Source organism: Pygocentrus nattereri, chromosome 22 (genome assembly GCF_015220715.1).
Source record: "Pygocentrus nattereri isolate fPygNat1 chromosome 22, fPygNat1.pri, whole genome shotgun sequence".
Classification (NCBI taxonomy): domain Eukaryota; kingdom Metazoa; phylum Chordata; class Actinopteri; order Characiformes; family Serrasalmidae; genus Pygocentrus; species Pygocentrus nattereri.
Genome location: NC_051232.1, coordinates 20,779,502 through 20,801,639, shown reverse-complemented (window position 1 = coordinate 20,801,639; position 22,138 = coordinate 20,779,502). Strand labels below are relative to the sequence as shown.

Genomic DNA, 22,138 nt, shown 5'->3' with positions numbered 1-22,138 from the left:
TGATGGAAGGCCAAAAGAAGTGATGCGTTGTACTGTTTTTCTGATACCTAGATGATCAGACAGGGGATGGTCATGGGCCAAGCACAAGACTAGTGCTCTATAAGAAGCGGGAACCACTATCTCTTGCACCTCATCACATTGCCCAATTGAACTTGCAGGAGACCATGACCTCATCAACACCCCACTTTCAATAAAGTAACCAGTTGGCTTTTCAGACATGTCATTTTTCTCTGTGACTAAACTAAAACAATGCTCAAGTGGTGGATCAGCTTGCTGAGCAGTAATTAAAGCAGACTTAGCAGCCAGATCAGGTAGTTCTTTATCTGTTACAGGAATAGGCCTGGAAGCTGTTCGTTTGCAGTCAATTAGTGGAACAGAAGCATCAGTGTAAAGCCCAGAGTCCTCATTGCACAAAAAGGTGTCTGCTAAATCGACAGTATCAGCAAATTTACATGCTTGGGCAGAACGAGTCAGAACACAAGCAGGAAACAGAGAAGCTGTTTTCTCTTTACAAGGGGGGGCAAGGATCTGTACAGGTTCATTTACTACTTCAATAAGCATAAAGACTTCTCTGCCAGCTAGGTCATTTCCCAAAATAAACAAAACACCAGCAACCGGTAGTTTAGAGCAAACAGCAACCTTCACATTCCCAGCAAAGTTGTCCATTCTCAAAAACACAGTGTGCAAGGGAACCCAGAGTATGCCAAGTTCATTTCCCTGCACCAAGATGTCACTACCATAGTAGGTCTCACTAGAAAGCAGCACATTATCCAAAATAAACAAGTGAGCTGCTCCAGTATCACATAATATTTGAATAGACTGCTTAACATCACTGGTCTCAGACAAGGAAACAACTCCACTGAACGCGAAAGGTTTAAATACAGGCTCTACCTCAGAACAGATCTGAGGAACTAGCAGCGTTACCAGGGGTTCTTGTTACTGGGGTGCGGCTAGAAATGACACCATGGTGCGAAGATGAAACAAAAACAAACAGTCTTGTGTGTAAAAACAAATTAATCAGCTAATGTAGCAGCTACGGTCAGTCTGCACACTTTTTGCTCATTAAGATACACCACGATCTTCTCTGGGAGTCTTCTGGTAGCATGAGCTCTGAGCTCTTCAAACGTAGTGTCTTTACTAGCCACACACTACTTCTCAAACAAAACAGTCTTCTCCCTGGCAAACTCAACAAAGGTCTGGCTGTGAGTTTTCGTCAAGGATCTAAAGTTTTGCCTGTAGGCTTCGGGCACCAGTTCATAGGACCTCAGAATTGTGGCTTTCACTACATCATAATCCAAGCTCTTCTCCACCAAGGGAGAAGAACAACTTCCTGAGCTTTCCCAACTAATTTGCACTGCAGTAACAGTGACCACAGATCCTTAGGCCAACAAAGAGCAGTAGCAACACACTCAAATATGGGAAAGTAAGCATCCAGCTCATGCTCTCTAAAAGGTTGGGACAAGACTAACTTGTCGACTGACATCAAATTGACCAGTGCTACTTACAGCTGTTGAGTATGCGAGAGAGTGGGGCTTGGGCACTGGTGGAGCAGCAGCTGCTTGAGGGACAGTGGTAGAGGGTGACGGAGCCAAGAGAGAGGCAGCACCCCCAGGGAGAGGGGCCAGCTTGTCACCCGCCAAACTCGGCGTCCTCAATTCAAGGTCCCTCTCGGCGCTAACTTGTACCGCTTTCAGGTGGAGAGCCTCTGCTTCATGCTCCTGAATTTTAATCTCCAGCTCCAGCTCCCTCAGCCAAACAGCCATGTAAGGATCTAACCCAGGAGAAAGGGCACCACTGGGATCCATGCGCAGCCGGCACTCCAAGCCATCTGCAAGCTCTGCCGCTTCTGCACCTGCAGTATGGCCTAAAGCAACACCCAGGGACCTTTCCCTCACAGGTAGAATGCCCAATCTGACAAGGTGAGTCTCTAACACAGTTTTTATCTCTCATTTAGGAATGGAACAAGGGAACAACAGTAGAAGGGGGAAAGAAAAAAATCAGCCGTCTTACGGCATGCATGACATTGTACCCAAGTAGGGTTAACAACAAACTCTGAAAGATCAAACTTAGCCATCACACCACCCCCAAAAGAGAAAACCACCAGGCAGAACAAAAAAAAACAATATGCGGTAACAATATGAATAGAGTGAGATGTGGTGATATGAGTGAAGAGACGAAACACCAAATGCAACTATTAAATTCAAGACTGTATTATGTGACTAATACAAATACAAACAGTAGATTGACACACCAGCAACAATCTCAGAAATGGCCCAGGCCAAAACAACAAACCAACCCACACTAACTTTATAACCCGATCTACCTTCCCTACATACAAACAAAAAGAAAAAGACAGTATTCTAACCTACCTCCCTGACTGACCATACACATAGACAAAACCCGTTTCCAAACAAAACGGCGGCCACTGCCTACAGCCGTTTCACATGGACTATTTACAATTATATACAAGATATATACAGTTTTTAGGGACAGGCTAAATCACAGAATCACAGCAATACAATGAGGAAGTCTCCTGTTAACTCAGCCACGACTCAATCATGGAACGGATCAGCAGCAGGGTCCGGTAGCGGAAAGGGTGAAGTTACGGGATGGAATCTTGAATGAGTCCAAAAACACACAAACCAAGCAAAATCACAAGGCACAACAGTTACACAAGTATCTTTTGTATGGTGAGTATTCTTTCCCTCTAAAGTCAGAGTTTAGAGTTTTCACTGCTTCAGTACATCAAGTGATTATCAAATTGGAACAAATATATTGTTATATCTTGGCTCTATATTCAAAATTAAACACATAAATATACCACTCTACACCAGAAGAGGGTGCTCAATAACAAGACTTTACAAGATCACATTATCTATTCCTGATCCCAGTACAGAAACAATTCAGATGAATCAAGAGTGAAATAAATGAATTCACTCAACATGTAGAGTCAAAATAGAACCGTGTTTCTTTACATTACTTGAGCTGATTTGTCATGTGTCCTGCAGAGGATTCGTTACTGAGTACGGAGTCAAAATATAACTTTCACATTCAGGCCTCAGAATGAAGAGAGTCGATTCATTTGGATAAGGTTTTAATTCAGAGAATGAATTAATATGAGGGAAAGAATCTGATTCCTAACTGTTTAAAAGACTTTTCAATTCATGAAACGTCCCAGGCTTTTGAGTGGACAGTCACACGGTCCGGTAAAATTACACGTTTCTTTGATTTTCTAAGTGAAAATACGTTAACACCTCATTTTTTTACTAGCCAATATAACACAGTGGGAAAAAAAATCAAATATAAAATGTGCTATAACTTTTTATAACTTATTTTCAACCATTATTTTCAAACATTCTCTGTAAAGGATGTGTTCACTTATTTTCACTTAGAAAAACAACAATACCTGGAATTTGACCAGGGCTGCCGAAACCTTTGGATACGACTATACAGCACGTAGGATAGTCACTTAGTGTTGAAGTGAACTCACTCTCACTCCAGCATGCATGCGTAGTTTGATTCATTTGATTACTGGGTAAGAATCAAAGCAAAGCAGGAAGGGAGGAGCTGCTAATGGCTCATGGTTGCAATTTGATACAACACACATTGGCATGGTAATATCATCATTTTCCATGAATACAGTATGTTAATACGCTCACACTTTTGATTGCCCCTGCAAATTATTAACAGGCGTCTTAATTAACATGCCACCTGGTCAAACTCCGTTGATTAGCAACAGTGTTCTGGTTACAGTTTATAGGACAGTATAGTATGGAATTAGGTTTCCGGTTGAAGTTCAGGTTAAGATTAGGATTAGATTTTAGGTTGAAGTTTGTAACGTCTGGGCTGACGCAGGTTGCAAGTGTGAAGTGACTTTAAAGAGAAATCCGATACTCATTGCTGTAGCAGGCAGGTGTCAACACACAGACGGGCAGGAAAAAATGCAGATCCATAACTGGACATAACAAAGAAAGCAGCAACTAAATAAAAAGGCTCAGAACTCGGGAATCAACCACAGAGGCAAACACACAGTGGAAACAACTGAGGATATGTATCAGTCTTAATGAGCCCAACTGCAGCTGCAGGTGTGTGGGGGAGGAGGAGAGTCATGGTTAAGGTTAAGATTAGGTTTAAGGTTGAAGTCAAGGTTAAGATCAGGATTAGTATTTGGGTTAAAGTCAAGGTTAAGGTTAGGCTTAGGTCTGAAGTTAAGGTTAAGGTTAGGATTAGGTTTTGGGTTAAAGTCATGGTTAAGGTTAAGATTAGGTTTAAGGTTGAAGTCAAGGTTAAGATCAGGATTAGGATCTGGGTTAAAGTCAAGGTTAAGTTTAGGCTTAGGTTTAGGGCTGAAGTTAAGGTTAAGGTTAGGATTAGGTTTTGGGTTAAAGATAAGTTTAGGGAAAGATTTGTTTTAGGGTTGAAGCTAAGGATAAGTTACGGATTAGGGTTAGATTTAATAGAATCTCATATTTAACATAAATGGGAATTCTATGGGATTTTCTTTTCTGCACATCATTAAGATGTAAACAAAGTCACCCAGAGTGGTTTGGTGGAATATGCTCCATTCTAGAGCAATTCACTGAGTAAGAATTGTTCACAGTGGTTGTGATAGGAACCAGACGTCCACCTCTAAAAGCTCCCTTACAGAAAGTTATTACATTAAATTGTTAGAATTACTTTGCATGGTGCATGTTTTAAGAGAAGCTTTTGGCCTAAAATGTAGGGTGCCCACAAAGAAAAATGTATTTTTTCCATATTTACCACATTTTACCATCATCAACATTACATATAAAAACTCAGAAGACGTTCACTGGCGGTTTTGTATAGTAAATAAAATGACTACATTCATAATGTAGACATTGTGACAATTTCACATCAAGCCACTCCGAGTGACTTCATATCTCAACAACTGAATTACACAATTTAGAAAAATTGGTTGCATTTAATAGATATTTTTTTGGATGTTAGTTAAGACAAGCTGAGCATCTGCAAATCATCTACAGTGGATTTACGAAAAAAGTGTTATGAATATTTGGTGTAACCTTCTGATTAAAACAGCATGTACCTTATAGTAGTCTTTTGTTTACAATTTGGAGACAGCACATATGATGATGACCCATTCTTTGAGCAAAAGGTTTTAAAGGAAATTGTGGAATTTGAAAGAAAAGAAAAACTTGGTCGTTACAGTTAGGCTCCTAGGCCTATGTCTGGGGTTGGATCATTTCTCTAAACACTTGGCATCAGGCCCATTAACCTTTGTAAAAATTCAACAAAATATGTCATATTAACGATACCAGGCGAGCACAATGCTTAATACTCTCCTGGTTGCAAATGGTTCTATTAAAAGACAGAGAAAACACAGCCTCCCCATGGAGTAAATCACAGCTAGAGAGGGTAATATTTCAGCGGTGAGGTAACTCTTAACACACAGCCGCTCACAGATTTCTAATCTAATTTTACTTTTTCTCAAACACCGACATTCTTGAGCAGTGCTGTAATATTCTCCTGAGAGATCAGGAACAAAGTGAGACTATTTATTCTCACACTGAGAAAAATAACCTAAAAAGTACAGGACAGAGTGATTCTACATGATTACACACATGCCTTTGCACTCATTCACAAATACATGAACACAAGTGTAACTCTCTGATCTCACAACTCAGTTAGGATTATTTATACATTACTAACTGAAACGATTCAGCACATTATGTAATCCCAAAGACCACCTAGATTTGACTCCATTTGATTAGAATATTTTTGGTAATAATCTGCCATCACCACAGTTCATCATTTACATCAGGGGTGACCTGTGACTACAAGGCAAAAAAACACCACTACGATAATGCTAATGTGTGCTAGTGTTGAAACAGAGCTGAGCGTCTATATGGGAACACTAAGCTAACAGCGATCCACATTAACATTTTAGATGTTTCACATTTGTAAAAGACATTACATGTTTTATATGAAGATTGTAACAGACACTAGCATATTGTTGAGCTTGTATGCATCAGGTTTACAGGTTCCATAGTCCTGACATAGAGCTGCCACCACTGTTTTCCATTTCTAACAACTGACTGATACCTAGTTAGACTGATACCTAGTTAGACTACAGCTGGTATTCAAACACAGTGACATACTGTATCTACAGCTTCCAGAAGTGCTGTGTTTCTCACAGAATTGGTTACACTCATCACTTCTTTATCATGTTGGTGGTTAACCTAACATGTAAGTCCTTCAGTCCAGTTCCTGAAGACTACATGTCTACAGACACCCCAGAGAAAACAAACCCGACTGGACAATTTTTCTGTTATGTTCTGTCATAGCAAAAAAAATGTAAAAAAGACAAGCTCCTTTACTTCTCTTATAATAACAACAGATAAATCTATGCAGTCATAATGATTAAGATTTACTAGCAAATATAGACAAGTGAGTTTCATTTTGGCCCAAAAAACTTAGCACACACTTTATTAAAATTAGTCAATTTTCATTCATTCTAATCTTCCATAATTAATGCAGTTGATTATCGACATTTAAATGAAAGCACAGATGCATTTTTACACTCCTAATGCACACACAAACACACACACACACACACACACACACACACACACACACTAAAGAGTCATACACAACAAGACCTCTTAAAAGCTCTTATCAGAAACACGTCTGCATTATCAGCGTGACAAAAGTTCATGCTACTTCAATGTATCCCACAATGCTTTGCGGCATGCTGGTGGCCAGCTCCAGTGGGTGTCACATGACCAGGACGTGTGACTTCAACAGAAAGAAAACGATGTCTTAGACTCTCTGGAGTGTGTATGTGTGAGGAAATTGCTACTTCTCGATTCTCCCTCACCCCCCCCCCCCAAACCCCCCATGAGGGAGAGAGAGAGAGAGAGAGAGAGAGAGAGAGAGAGAGAGAGAGAGAGAGAGAGAGAGAGAGACTATTACTGCAAAAGGGCAAGAAGAGGGCAGCTAGGAGAGAGAGAGAGAGAAAGGAGAGAAAGAAAGGCGAGAGCAAGGGGAGAGAGAGGGGGGGGGAGAAAGAGCAAGGAGAGAGAAAGAGAGAGAAGGTATAAAATGATACATGGGGTGAACAGAAGGGGAAGAGACAGAGAGAGAGAGAGAGAGAGAGAGAGAAAGGGACTGGGAGAGAGTGGTAAAAGAAGAGGAGGAAACAGAGAAGGAGTGAGAGAAAAATAACAGAAAGAGTGTAGAGGGAGTGAGGAACAAATAGGGGAGACAGGGAGGGGAAACAGGAAGAAGAAAAACGAAACTGGAAAAGAGGAAAGCTAAAGAGAGAAAGAGAAAGAAGAAAGTGAAAAAGAAGCTAAAGAATGTAGAAAGAGACATGGTGAGAAGTGAGTGGGACAAGATAGCGGAAGAAGAGAGAGAAAGAAAGGAGAGCAAAGTAGCAAGAGAAGAAAAACAGAAGAAAGAGAGGGAGGATGATGAGGAGAAAAGAAAAAGCTCAAGAGAGAGAGAAAGACACGAGGGAGCAGAGGGGGCAACAGGACAGAGAGAGAGGTGTGAAAGAGAAAGGTGTGAAAGATGGATGCATTATCACACCTTCAAAAAAAACACATCCAGTGCCTCAAAGAGTGAAAGAAGAATGACAGTAAAGGAGCTTTCTGAAAAAGACGGGATTAAAATACTGAGCAGACAGAAGAACAAACTGATGATCAGAATATTACGCTGCTGATACGTATCACTAGTGTTTGTTTATATAAAAATCATTTTTTATTATTTTTTTTCCACAAAGATATTTGATACAGTATCTTCTGGCAAAAACACACTCAAAAAACTCTTAAGGAAGATCAGAGGTTGATATTACATATTAACCATGTACACTGAAGAAAATGAACAAATGAAAACGGATTCATGCCACAAGCATGCACGAAAAACAAATGGCTTCAGTATTGCGTTCATCTCCAGCTCACGCGCTCTGAAGACCGGACGGGTTTTGAAGTATTTTCGTTTCTCGTCTCAACCCAACGACCACAATAGCATCAGAAGAGGGAGAGAGGCATATGAAGATATTTTTAGACTTTACAAACACTGGACTGGATTTTTTTCTCCTTTTGTCTCTTTCTCAGATCCGAAAATATATGACACCCTTCACCCTTTGAAAAAAAAAACTCACAGGTATGAAAAATGAATTTTCTATAATAAGAAAAAAGGACGGCATGCTAGCAAATCAGAGAGCCAGCGGTGTCAAATCATCCATATAGTGTACGTCTACACAAATAGCATTCATATTACCTGCCTCTACTAAACGCCAATACTCAGCTTTAACCCTTATAAGTCACATGTGAGAACAGAATTGTGCTGTAATTTTATATGAATTATATCTCACTCAAGTAGAAGAGATTTATTATCATTTGATTTTGATGGAAAGTTATTGTACCTTCTGTTGCAGAAAGAAAACACATCTTGCAGACTCTGACCTGTCAATACAGGCTCTAAATTTAAGTGTATTTAACAATGCAAATAAGTTTGTAAATAGTGCACTTTGTAAGACTGTTTTGTTAGAATAGAAAAGTGGCATTACTGAGAATACAATATGGTGTGCATGCTCTACTGCAAGTCACCCTCTAAAGCCTGAAATAAACATTTAAAAGTCAGAGGCGTCGGATCAGGAGTTCTTTGTACCATGTTCTACATTTTTACATATTAACATCTCGCATGCACAGGCTTAAAAATATGGTATGGTTCGACATTTAGATCTTAATGTAAAATGAACATTACTCTGATGAAGATATGACGATGGTAGCTCATTTACTTACATACTTCACCAAGTCTTGACCGAGTTCTCTTTGAACACTCTTAACATGCTAACGTGCTCATAATCATCAGATTCATCCATTTAGAACAAAGCATTCTTCCACAAGAGAGGTCTCCAAAATCCCTAAAAAATCCCCAAATCCCTAAAACATGCTCAGTGTGACTAACTATGTAATTAAACATCTGATCTGGTCTTCAGGCTTCTCAATGGACTGTTCATTGTTCATCTGGTTGTATACAACTGCTAACTGTTCTAAGCATAACAGTCTTTACAATGAACTGCTCCTTCTTAGAATATGTCCAGTTTAAGAGCTTCAGTGTGATTGTCTGGGATTTAAGTGAGATGATTAATTTGGGTGATGACTGATTTGTTTTTTTGATGTCCAAGGTCTCAAAACTCTCAGAAGTTCAAAGACATTAACATGAATTAAATATGTAGTTATGTAATTGTGTTTTACTAACGGGCAGCGCTAATTTAACTTCCATGGGTTAAAGAACTAATATTTTATGGTGCTGTTACAGTAGATAGCAGTCACAAAATAAATGCCTAAAATGCAAAAATAACTAAAACACAGTGTAGCCACCGAGTTCCACTTGGAAGTCTTTCTGACAGGGAAAACAGCTGGAATAAATTGGGAAAACAAAGCAATATGACCCAAAGAATAAAATATCACTCTTTATGACATACAATACTATTCTATCACTGCACGGCATCATAAGGCCAGTAACAAAGAGGTCTGATTATCAGAACCAGCTAAAATCTGTACCATGCAATTAATATCTGAAAAAAGTCAATAGATTGAACTATGATTCTCTGCTGTGCTACATGATTCTTTCTCAATGCTTTTGTTGCTCTGACATCCTCAAACTGAAAATGCGATGGGAGAGAGAACAGAGGTCACCTATCCATCCTCTGTCCTGCTCAGATGCATTCTATTTGTAGCAACTGTTGCGAGGTTGAACAGGTTTTACTGAACTTTAGCAAAAACACTATTTAACCTAATGAGAAACTATAGCACAGTTTAAAATATTCAAATAATTCACACTGAAATGCTACAAAATGTTGAGCTTCTAGTTTAAAATATCATGCTACCAGGCTATGTTAGACTATGATAACTGAAACTATAAAGAAATTTGGTAACATTGCACTGAATAAATGCAGAAATACGCCCAAGACACTATATCTGTCCTGAAAGTGTGTCTGTTCTACAGTTTCTCATTAGGTTGAATGAATAACTCACTCTAAATGTAGGTACTGTGATATAAACTGAGTCTGTTCTACAGTTTCTCATTAGGTTGAATGAATAACTCACTCTAAATGTAGATACTGTGATATAAACTGAGTCTGTTCTACAGTTTCTCATTAGGTTGAATGAATAACTCACTCTAAATGTAGATACTGTGATATAAACTGAGTCTGTTCTACAGTTTCTCATTAGGTTGAATGAATAACTCACTCTAAATGTAGATACTGTGATATAAACTGAGTCTGTTCTACAGTTTCTCATTAGGTTGAATGAATAACTCACTCTAAATGTAGATACTGTGATATAAACTGAGTCTGTTCTACAGTTTCTCATTAGGCTGAATGAATAACTCACTCTAAATGTAGATACTGTGATATAAACTGAGTCTGTTCTACAGTTTCTCATTAGGTTGAATGAATAACTCACTCTAAATGTAGATACTGTGATATAAACTGAGTCTGTTCTACAGTTTCTCATTAGGTTGAATGAATAACTCACTCTAAATGTAGATACTGTGATATAAACTGAGTTTGTTCTACAGTTTCTCATTAGGTTGAATGAATAACTCACTCTAAATGTAGATACTGTGATATAAACTGAGTCTGTTCTACAGTTTCTCATTAGGTTGAATGAATAACTCACTCTAAATGTAGATACTGTGATATAAACTGAGTCTGTTCTACAGTTTCTCATTAGGTTGAATGAATAACTCACTCTAAATGTAGGTACTGTGATATAAACTGAGTCTGTTCTACAGTTTCTCATTAGGTTGAATGAATAACTCACTCTAAATGTAGGTACTGTGATATAAACTGAGTCTGTTCTACAGTTTCTCATTAGGTTGAATGAATAACTCACTCTAAATGTAGATACTGTGATATAAACTGAGTCTGTTCTACAGTTTCTCATTAGGCTGAATGAATAACTCACTCTAAATGTAGGTATTGTGATATAAACTGAGTCTGTTCTACAGTTTCTCATTAGGTTGAATGAATAACTCACTCTAAATGTAGATACTGTGATATAAACTGAGTCTGTTCTACAGTTTCTCATTAGGTTGAATGAATAACTCACTCTAAATGTAGATACTGTGATATAAACTGAGTCTGTTCTACAGTTTCTCATTAGGTTGAATGAATAACTCACTCTAAATGTAGATACTGTGATATAAACTGAGTCTGTTCTACAGTTTCTCATTAGGTTGAATGAATAACTCACTCTAAATGTAGATACTGTGATATAAACTGAGTCTGTTCTACAGTTTCTCATTAGGTTGAATGAATAACTCACTCTAAATGTAGATACTGTGATATAAACTGAGTCTGTTCTACAGTTTCTCATTAGGTTGAATGAATAACTCACTCTAAATGTAGATACTGTGATATAAACTGAGTCTGTTCTACAGTTTCTCATTAGGCTGAATGAATAACTCACTCTAAATGTAGGTATTGTGATATAAACTGAGTCTGTTCTACAGTTTCTCATTAGGTTGAATGAATAACTCACTCTAAATGTAGATACTGTGATATAAACTGAGTCTGTTCTACAGTTTCTCATTAGGTTGAATGAATAACTCACTCTAAATGTAGATACTGTGATATAAACTGAGTCTGTTCTACAGTTTCTCATTAGGTTGAATGAATAACTCACTCTAAATGTAGATACTGTGATATAAACTGAGTCTGTTCTACAGTTTCTCATTAGGTTGAATGAATAACTCACTCTAAATGTAGATACTGTGATATAAACTGAGTCTGTTCTACAGTTTCTCATTAGGTTGAATGGTATTTTTTTACCAGTGCTGTAAAACCTGGTCAACCTAGAAACAGGTGCTACAAAAGAGCACATGTATGAAGCAAGCATGCAAAGGACAACGGGGCAAGATAGAACACATTCAGAAAGAAAAGAGAGAACACATTCAGAGTCATCAATTTGAAATCCTCGCACACGTAACGGACAGCATCAGCAATCAAACACACACCACTGAAAACATTCACTTGATTACAAAAATACTTCGTAGTTTTTCTTCAAAATATCTAAAAATGTACAGCGTCACCATTTCGGCGAGTCATGCATCAACTTGATCAGAATTTCTTTTTAGGTATAATCAATGTAAATAACAACAACGACAATAATAACAATAATAATAATAATGGTAGAGATAATATGATTAATACACAACCATAACATTTCAATACAAGGAGTTCAACATGTCACCTGCATGGCTTTGTCATAACTGCACATTCAGTTATGAAGTCACAGAGTTTGTGGTGAAAAACTGAAGATTTGTACAAGCAGTACAAATGTGAGCCTACACTTTCTTTCATAGCAACTGTTGCTATCTGTACAGAACATTATCGAAACAAACATTCAACCGAATAAGAAAACATAAGTCTTTTTTTGTTAAAATAATTATTTAAATAAGTTTGTAGTTATTCATACTGAAGGGCTAAAATGTTTGTCTAGAGCTTCTACATAATGTTGAGTTCTGAGATTAAAATGTTAGCGTACCAAGCTTGTAGTTAATTGAGTGCGGAAATTACTAGGTAGCTTGGAAATTGCTTGGCAATGTTAGCTAAATTCAAAACAACTACATCTGATCTAACCTGACAGTGGGACCTTTCCCACAGATGCAATATAAATAACCATTGAAATTAAAAACACACTAAATAAAGGTGTTTTCACAACAGTTTTGCTACAGTGCTACAGTTTCTCATTAGGCTGAGTGGGATTTTGACCTGTGCTCTGTAACGCTTGTCCAACGTTTCAACAGTTGCTATGAAAGAATACATTTGTTGGTGGAGCTCAATGTCTCACTCTCAGAACTGCAGAACTTTGATTTTTGTTTAATAGTGGTTACTGATTATTAGAATAAGTCATAGTAGCTACTCATTAAGATTAATAACAGAATAATGAGCGGAAAATTCATAGTTTTTTTATACAGTCTTATCATGCACACATCGTGTAGCAGAAACATATAAGTGACACCACTGGCAGCACAAATGCAGCAATTTTTTAATGCTACCTTTGTGTGTACTCCTTCTATTAAAGTGTTAGTGGTGTAACAGTAGAAAAAAGAGCGGAGCGGAGGGGGGATTGTGTGATGGAGGCAGAGGTGGTCTTGATTTGCCCTGTAGCCCGGTGGGGGCGTGGTGTTAACCTGAGAAGGAAGAGAGAGATTTCCCACATCACAAATTATACTGTACAGATCATCTCTCTCTTTTTCTCCCTCCCTCTTTCAAATCAGTGCACAGCTTACTTTTTAAAACAATTTAAAACAATGAAAATATAGAGTATATTGATGTCAAGTTAAAATGTGATGGTTTGAAAGATGTTTTAAGGTGTTACAGGTGTGTAATCAACATAAAACAATTGTTCAGAAGCAGGCTAAGCTACTTGTTTACTTCTCTGTGTCAAACGTGAAATTAAAAAAGGAGAATTTTCCAAAAAAAAAAAGCAAGGTCCTTACCTGTGGTCCATGACTGAAGAAAGTTAGTCTGGAGGCCCCTGATTTTGGACTGCTGGAAGGAGAGGAAGAGAAAGAAAGGAAGGTAAAGACAGAGAGAAAGACAGAAAGTAAGGGGTGAAATGAAGGGGCAGCTCGATCAAGGCCATCCGTGGCCACCATCACACATAAGGAACCTATAAATGAGAAGACAGACAAACTTTTAATGTATTCATTTAGTACTTTATTCAGTGTAGGTAATACCCCAAAAAACTTATGTATTGATCACTTTGAGGCTGCCGTTCACCAGAAGAATCTGCTGATGTAAACCATGCCTTGCATAAAAGAGATAACCTAAAATCATCAATTGTTAAAACACATAAAACAGTGCTGATTTTGTCATTCAGCTGCACACTGACCACACTTCACTACTGATAATACTTCAGACCAAACTTAAGGTCTTAAGGGTATCAGAACAACCAACAACTGCTTCAAAACAAATAGATCTCACAACCCCCGGCCAGCTCTGTATAGAGATTACAGCTTCCAGATGAAAACAGAATCCCCTCTGCTCTGTGTTATTGGCTGGCTAGTTCCCATGGAGGAGGGTATTTCCTGTTTGAAATCATGTTCTTCTCCAGGGTCTGGCTTGGGTTGTTCTCACACTGACTCAGAGCAGGAGGTCTACGCAGTTGTGCAGACAGAAACAGGACTGAATCCTATTTGGGGAGTCCATCTGTGTTACTCATCAGAATGTTAAATTTCAGATTAGAAGTGACCATGAGGGTCACTTTATTAATTTATGTGATGCCACAGTGCGAATCAAGCTCTTCATCTTCAAGTCAACATGGTTTCACAGATTCACAAGATTTTCCTCAAGCCAACTTGTGAATCCAACAGAACCACTCTCATCCCTTTTGAGCCTGATTACGTGTGTAGTAGAAGGCAGTTAGGAAATCATTAGGAATGAGCTGGCTTGCCTTAGTTATGTTTTAGTAATAGTATGAGTATAAATAATGAAACAGAGCAGGTGAGCAGAGGAATCAGGGTGAGCAGGTGGGAAATTTGCTAAAATAGAGTTCCAGGCCTGTGCTCACTTTCATAAAACATCTTAAGTGGATTTCAGCCTTTGGTTTTTCCTTTTACTTTTTTTTGTGAGCTGCATACAAATCTTCAGGCAAATGTTGAACGTGGAAAGTGAAACTTAGAATTTTAGACACTAAATTTCAGCACATCCGTTTTTGACAGTTACAAATTGAAAGTTAAATTGACAGCTTTAAATGTATCCCTTAAGCATTTAAGATAAATACGAAAGTTTCATGCAAGCAGTCACAGATCTTTTTTGAAATCCATTTTTGTGTAAATATATTTTACAATTATGCTGCTCCATATCCTAACCTACTTTCTGCATTACATATTCACATAAGACCTGTACGATGAGAGTTTGTGTATTCAATATGATGAAGACTGATTTTTATTGATATACGCAGTCAGTGGCCGATAACGTCTCCCTGTGTGAAGCTGCTTGTCTGTCAGAAGTCTTCATCGACAATTTCCATGAAAAACCTCTTCAGTACGGTTCACTGAGCACTGGGATGCAACCTGTTCTGACCAACTCCACTGAGCAAAACTCGCCTCCTCCCCTATCACCCTCCACATTCCTGTCAACTCTGTTTCGAGCATCAGAGTCACTCAGCACATAAACATACTCCTCTTCTATCTGCACAGGCCTGCTGGACCTACAGCTTTAGTTTAGATTTCTCAGGTAAATGTTACTGCCTTGGGAATCTGCTTTCTAAAAATACACCCAAAGAAATTTCAAATGGAATATATTAGTTTCTCTCCACACTTTTATCCATTCAGGAGCCACTGAAACACTGACACTAGAATCGATTATCTGGATGTTTCACAAACTCAACTCTTTTATCAGTGCTTACATCAACAACTGATGACTGATTGCTGAGTTAACAAATGTGTGCTATGTTGTTCACATTGGTCTTAAATTAAATTTCAACCCCATTAAGATTCAACCCCAGCTTCATCAAATGTGTTTGTGATCAAGAAAAACTATTAATAAATAAATAAATAAAATTCAAACATGCATTTCTTGCCCTTGCATAAGAAAAATTCAGGTTAGTTTTGCAGCTTTTACAGACATTTCTCCGTAGTGCATTCAACTTCTGATAACGCAAACAAAAATCTGTATAGATTACGGGAGCAGCAAACACAGAGAACAAATTTACCACCACCCAAAGGCTGGGATTTAACACCTGGATGATCATGACCTGTCTTGCTCCTCAATATTAAAGGCAACACTAATATAGTTAATCCAGAGAAAAGACCAGTGGCTTTAGACTGGACTGACACACAGACCCATATGTTATGTCATGTCAGGACATGGGGTAAAAATGTTCAATGTGTATTATTTATACAACAAAACTGATTATGACTTTTAGCAACATTAAGAGTATTCAACAACATTTACTGGGAACTTTAGACTTTTGTGAAAGAGCTGTTTTGACTATTAAACAAATAGGAAATTTGCATTTTGGATATCTGGTTTACAATACCGTGTAAGACTCCTTTCATGTAATTTTAAAAGAAAAAAAAAGAATAATGAAGAAAAAGGTATTATTATAATAATTCATATTAAACACTAGTAAGTTACAGCAGTAAACAGTAATAAGTCAACAAATTCTTTTGCTCTATTAACTTAATACTGACAGTTTCACTAACTCTAAATTTTGTCAGCCTGATAACTAACTTTTTACATATTATCAACGATAGATGTGTACATGAAAAATACTGGATACTGGCATCAATCCATATCCATATTGGTGACTCCCTACATTGTTGTCCTGAAAATAACAGAAAACACACAATCACACACACTGGGAGCAGCTGCCTTTAGATCAGAAGTGTGGGGGGTTGGGGGAGATGGAAAGATAGAGAGAAACAACACATCCTTATTAGAGGACCTCAGCTGAGGATGACAACCCTCTGCCAACACACACACACACACACACACACACACACACACACACACACACACACACACACATCTAACTCCCCCCACCTCGGATGAAGGGGGATGCTGGGGTTCAATACTGCTTGGTTTCTCAGGTCATTGGCCAATAACCCCACAGCAGAGTTCACACATGCTCTCACACATACATGCACTTGTCGGATTATAGTGTATGAACTACCTTTACATGCAATCAAGTGGACAGTTCTATGTAAAACTTCAGGTGCCGATTTATATTTTTTGCTTTGCTCTTCTTTGTCTATTACTGATTTAACATATTGAATTGTCATTATTTTACCTTTCAATCTTATTTTATTCATAATATTTTTAATAAAAACATAATTTTATTATGTTTAATTTCTGTGAAACACCTTAAGCTATAATTGATGTATGTAAGGTGCTTTATAAGTAAAGTTTATAACAATAATAAATTACAACATTCTCAACGGTAAATACACCTGTAACGTTTAAGGATTAGTAATGTAACAACAAGCTTAGCACTCAAAGGGTTGAACAAGTCATTTACAGCCAGTATTATTATTATTATTGACTGCCCAAGCTGAGGCATACAGAGTGATGCCATAACAATGAGAGTCAAATTAGTCCCACGAACAGACCGAAATCCTCAATAATCTGTGATGTGGTTGAGGCCTCTGCTGAAACACTCTAGAGTCACGTTTATAGCTGAGAGTAAGAGGGTCCAGTTGATTAAGGGTGCATTGCAATGCAATACGACTCCATCTGGCTTTTACGTTTATTACAGATGGCACCACATGGGCTGCATTTACAAAGTACTAGGAAAGTACATAGGAGTACTTTCCTATGAAGAACACGCAGTTAATATTAAACAGTACTGTCTTTTTTACAAATAAGTTCTTTGTGTATGAAGAACACTGAACAAAACAAATCTCAGTGAGTCATGTCGACCTCCATAGTTCAAGACTGAGTCAGCTCCATTCAACATTAAGCCCCTTGCTACACTTTTGCCTGTGCCTAGCCAGTCTTTTTTTTTTTTTTTTTAACAGTAGTCTAAATCTTCTGCCAGCTGGTTCATAATCCTTATTAGGCCCGTTGCTGCTGGCTGGCACCCGTTGTTAGTAACACTAGCCTTTTCTCATCTCTACACACCCTGATGTCTCCCTACGAGTAGAAACTGCTCTTTTTAAATGCACCCAAAAGCAGCTCCACTGTTTGAGGTGATCTATTGTTTATGCTGGTACTGATGTTATATGACTATACTGATTTTACGTTTTAGTAACATTGGTCGATAACGAATGTTAATTGAAGGGGAATACCACCTCTGTAAACAAAGTAATTTAGAGTGGGTTGATTTGAAATGCTTCATTGCAGAGACTTTGATGTCTTTGCAGTGGTGGTGAAAGGAACCAGGGGTCATGATACAACGCAGACATAGTAATTTTATTTACTATCCAATGTAATGTTGATAGTAAAATAGTGAGAAATGTAATTCATCAGTTATGTATTCATAACTAAAACGATCTATCTATAACCATTTCATGTAATAACTTTCTGTGAGGGAGCTTTTAGAGGACGTCTGGCTCCTATCACCACCACTGCGAACATTTCTGAATCAGTAAGTTTCTATAGAACGGTGCATTTCACACCAAACCAGATTTTGTTTACAACTCAATGATTAAATTATACATAAGATTTTAACCACTATATATGCCATTTGATGGGCAGTTTGGACAGTTTTGAAGCAACAGTTCAAAATACAAATACTAAATACTAAAAATACTAAAAGTTAATAAAACAATATGTAGGTGACATTTTAGAATTTTCAGTAGCTGTTAGCCTTTGACTAGTTTTATGTATTGTGCTTTTTTCTCAGTTATACTTCATGGTTTATGCTTTATTCGTATTACTTGTTTTTTTTTTTTTGCAGTTTAGAATTTAGAATTAGAATTTGAACCATTTGTCACTGTGTTTGCACACTGTGAAAACTGACCTCTGCATTTAACCCATCCGTGCAGTGAAACACCCACATACATGCACACTAGTGAACACACACACTAGGGGCAGTGAGCATTGTGAGCAGTGGGCAGCCCTATCCTTGCTCAATTAATATGCATGATGACAATCACAATAAACTTGAATTTTCTGGTGTTTTTTTCTTCCGGCAACATTTACAATATTATAATACTCTGTAATGTTCCCTTTGGCATACTTTCAGGAAGCATTGTTTTTTAAACTTTGTTAATATAAACTTACATTTTAGCTGGTATTGTGATGTACATGGAAAATTTTATCATACTGAATTTTATCACTACTTGTCAGCATTGTCCAACCCTCAGCTTCTCAGGTCAGTGTGAAAATCACTCACATTTAGATGGCCCCTCCCATCCGTCCCCAGAGAAATATCCAGTTTCAGCTTGTTTATCCCATCGACATGGCGACAAGCTGTCTCCCCCAGCGACATTTCCTGGTGCTCCCTGAAAATATGTCTTCTCTAGCCACCGCTGTTGCTTTCCCATTTAGGACTGTGCTGTAACACTGTGCTGTAACATGAATGTGATCTATCTACATGAAAATCACAACTACAGTGAACTTCTGTTTTGTTTAGATTTTGAGTTAAGTAGCTGGACAGCCACATAGAGCTCAGATTTTTCCATAACATTGTGAACGGCATTCCCCTGCTGGCTCTGAAATGGCATTTGCAATTCGGTATTCTGAACATAAACAAAAAAGGGTCCATCTGGCTATTTATAAAAGTAATTACGTACAAGAGCATGATACTAATCGTTGAAAAGGTCAGGCTCAGACACGGTCATGTTAAGACAAGGTAAACAGGAAAACAACAAAAGGGAGAAACTACAGCAAATGTCTCAGCAGCCAATCTAAAACAGTACAAACTTTATCACTAATAATGCTGAATGTACTGTAGCTGCAAACTGGGATTCATGGGATCCAAGCCTGTTTCCCAAGTCACCCTCACAAATCAACCTACATTGTTTTTGTAACTCAACAAGTTCAAACAAGTTTATTTCAAACAAGTGAAATAAGTACATTTTAAGTTGGCTTATTTTTTACAATGTAGTGTCCAATGATGTGAAATAACTAGTCATTGCAGGCTGTTCATCAAGACTGGCAAGTATATTAAATTTGATGAAAACCAAAGCATTCTTGTCTGTTTATTTTTGTGAAAAGACCCCTAAATAAAAATAAAGACCTGCTAAAGCTGCTCAGTCTAAGGAGTTACTTGCCATCACTGAGTAAGATGTACTGCAGTTGTGGCGGACAGAAAAAGCAGGTGTCCACATAAAGCCTCAGTGAAAAGGGCAAAGGTGTAACAGCGCTCTATATGCATGATATTTAACCATAACTTGTGGAGTGCAGGGCACATCAGTGTACGAACACATTAATGTTCTGTGGCATGTGGGAGAATATATCTTTGAGTTAGCAAGTTAAAGACACAAAAGGGGAGGTGAAAAAGGAATTGCGTTACAAGATGCTGTTTTTAAGGATAATATATCTGGGGTGATCTTGCTATAGATACTCAAAGCTGTCATAACACCTTAACCAGTTTTCTATATGGATCTGACTGATTTCTATATTGAGTTCTCTTTGTCTGTCCTCCTGAAAGTGCTGTTTTTTGCACTGTCATCTTTCTTCCTAGCTTTCATGTCTCATCTTATATGCCTTCTCTCAGTGCCAACTGCTAACACCGATTCAACACACTCAATTGGGCAAAAACTGGCTAGACTGGCTAGAACCAATGGTATCGTGTACATTGCACTAACAAGGAGTGATGGTCAACAACAGACGCTCACCAATGGCCTGGCAGCATCCGATGGCTGGCAGGTTGCATGGTGCCTTCCAGGCCTAATGTTCTATACATTTCACAACTCTTCTTTCTGTTTCCTGTGATAAAGTTGTTCCAAAATTCTGTCAGTCCTGCCTACATCCATTAAAATGGGGTCAGGCCTTCTAGTTGAAAGCAGAAACCACCCAGAACCCCAGCATAAGTTCTCAGAGTTCTCTCCTGTCTCCTTACAATCTCCTTGTATACTAAAATCACACACCGAAGGTGTGATCCGAACTAGAAAATGCTTTTTGGATATTTCTATACATTGTTTTAACCTAATTCAAGAAAGTTGGGGTAGTGGTGTTGTCATGTTGAAATAAGCAAGAATGAAAAATTCAAAAAACATAAAAGCATATCGCTGTTGTCAGAAAAAATCCTTGTATCTCCAAAATGGTTACTTTTCATGTAAGTCAATGGAACCAGAGTTTTTTCCAAGCAATTTCTGGCCATTTGGTCTCATAATCATGAAATTGACAAACAATGTAAACGGCAATATGTATTTTCAATTTAGGCCAAAAACTGAAAAACAAAGTGGAAATACAAGGCTTTCAACCAATAACAGTGATATATTAGTCAAGAATGTGTTGAGTGTTAATTGTGCTTTCGCAGATCTGAAAGTTACCCCGTAATGCCCCACATACCATGACAAATGAAGACACAGACACACAGTGGAGCTCGAGCTCTGAAAAGTCGGCGGCGTTTCTGGACATTGTTGGCATATGACTTTGACTGTGCATACAACAGTCTTAATGTGTCTTTCTGGATGCAGCAATGAAGTGTTTACTAACAATGTTTTATCAAAATATTCACAAGCCCATGTGGTGATAACAATCACAGAAACATGCTGGTTTTTAATTAACTGCTGTCTGAAGGGTCAAAAGTCAGGGGCATTCAGTTGTGATTTCAGCCTTGTCCTTTACGCACAGAGATTTCTCCTGTCTATTGATATTATTATGCACTGTGGAGGGTGATATAACTAAAATCCTTTCAGTCCCCAGCTGAAAAAAAATTATTCATAAAGTGTTACATTTTTTGCTGATGCATTTTTGGAAAAGTGGCAGGCCTTGACCCATCCTTGCTCATAAAAGACCAGGCCTTACATGGATGCTGCTTTTATACTCACGCATGATTGCATTTTTGAACGCTTAACAATGTTTCTAAGCTTAAACTATCTCTGTCCCAACTGTTTTGGAATGTATTGCAGCCATCAGTTTCAACTTCACTGTTTTTGTATATTTACCAAAAACAATGAAGTTGATAAGACAAAACATTAATTATCTTGTGTTTGTACTGGTTTTGTTTGAATCCATGTCCAGACAGATTTACAAATCACTACTTTCTGTTTTCATTTGTAGTTTACTCTTCTTTTTAGAATATGTACAAAAGCAACACAAAAAAAGTCAAATAAAGAAGCCCCAAAATACTCTCAAATATACTTTTAACATGGTCAATTTTCTTCTGTTTTTGGAGTTCCATAGGCTGGAATTAAACTGATCATTGCTGTTACTAAGCAGTTGGTGTTCAGCAGAATGACACAGGCACGATAAAAAAAAATGTATACCGTTATCTGATACAAAAAAAAAAAAACTTTTCAACCAAGACTGCAAGGTCAGAACTAACTACTGAATGATGTGCATTTATGGTCACATGAGCCGTCAGCATCATGCACTGAAATGCAAGTGTAATGATTCTAAGAAAGCAGCAATCATACCAACCAAAAGAACGACTAAGGGGAAGTGTGTGGGTGTGTTTGACGATTAGCCAGATTAGCCAAAGAAATTAGTGTATTTATCTGATAAGAGAGGCCAAGC

General features: G+C 37.9%; 1 protein-coding gene across 4 annotated transcripts in view; it reads right to left on the bottom strand.

Annotated features, from left to right (window-relative positions):
- Nucleotides 1-12,041: 12,041 nt before the first annotated feature.
- The window catches only part of rbpms (RNA binding protein, mRNA processing factor), a 47,749-nt gene continuing 37,652 nt past the window's right edge, over nt 12,042-22,138 (bottom strand). For 2 of the 4 annotated variants that reach the window (XM_017719280.2, XM_017719282.2), the window contains 2 exons: nt 13,501-13,673; nt 13,093-13,191 (listed from right to left, as the gene is read on the bottom strand). Coding sequence is in view for 2 of the 4 variants with exons in the window: in XM_017719282.2 (XP_017574771.1) it covers nt 13,637-13,673 (37 nt within the window). In the remaining 2 variants the exon portion in view is untranslated. Of the gene's footprint in view, nt 13,192-13,500; nt 13,674-22,138 lie in introns of all 4 variants that reach the window. The other 2 variants (XM_017719279.2, XM_017719281.2) reach the window with 2 other exon arrangements.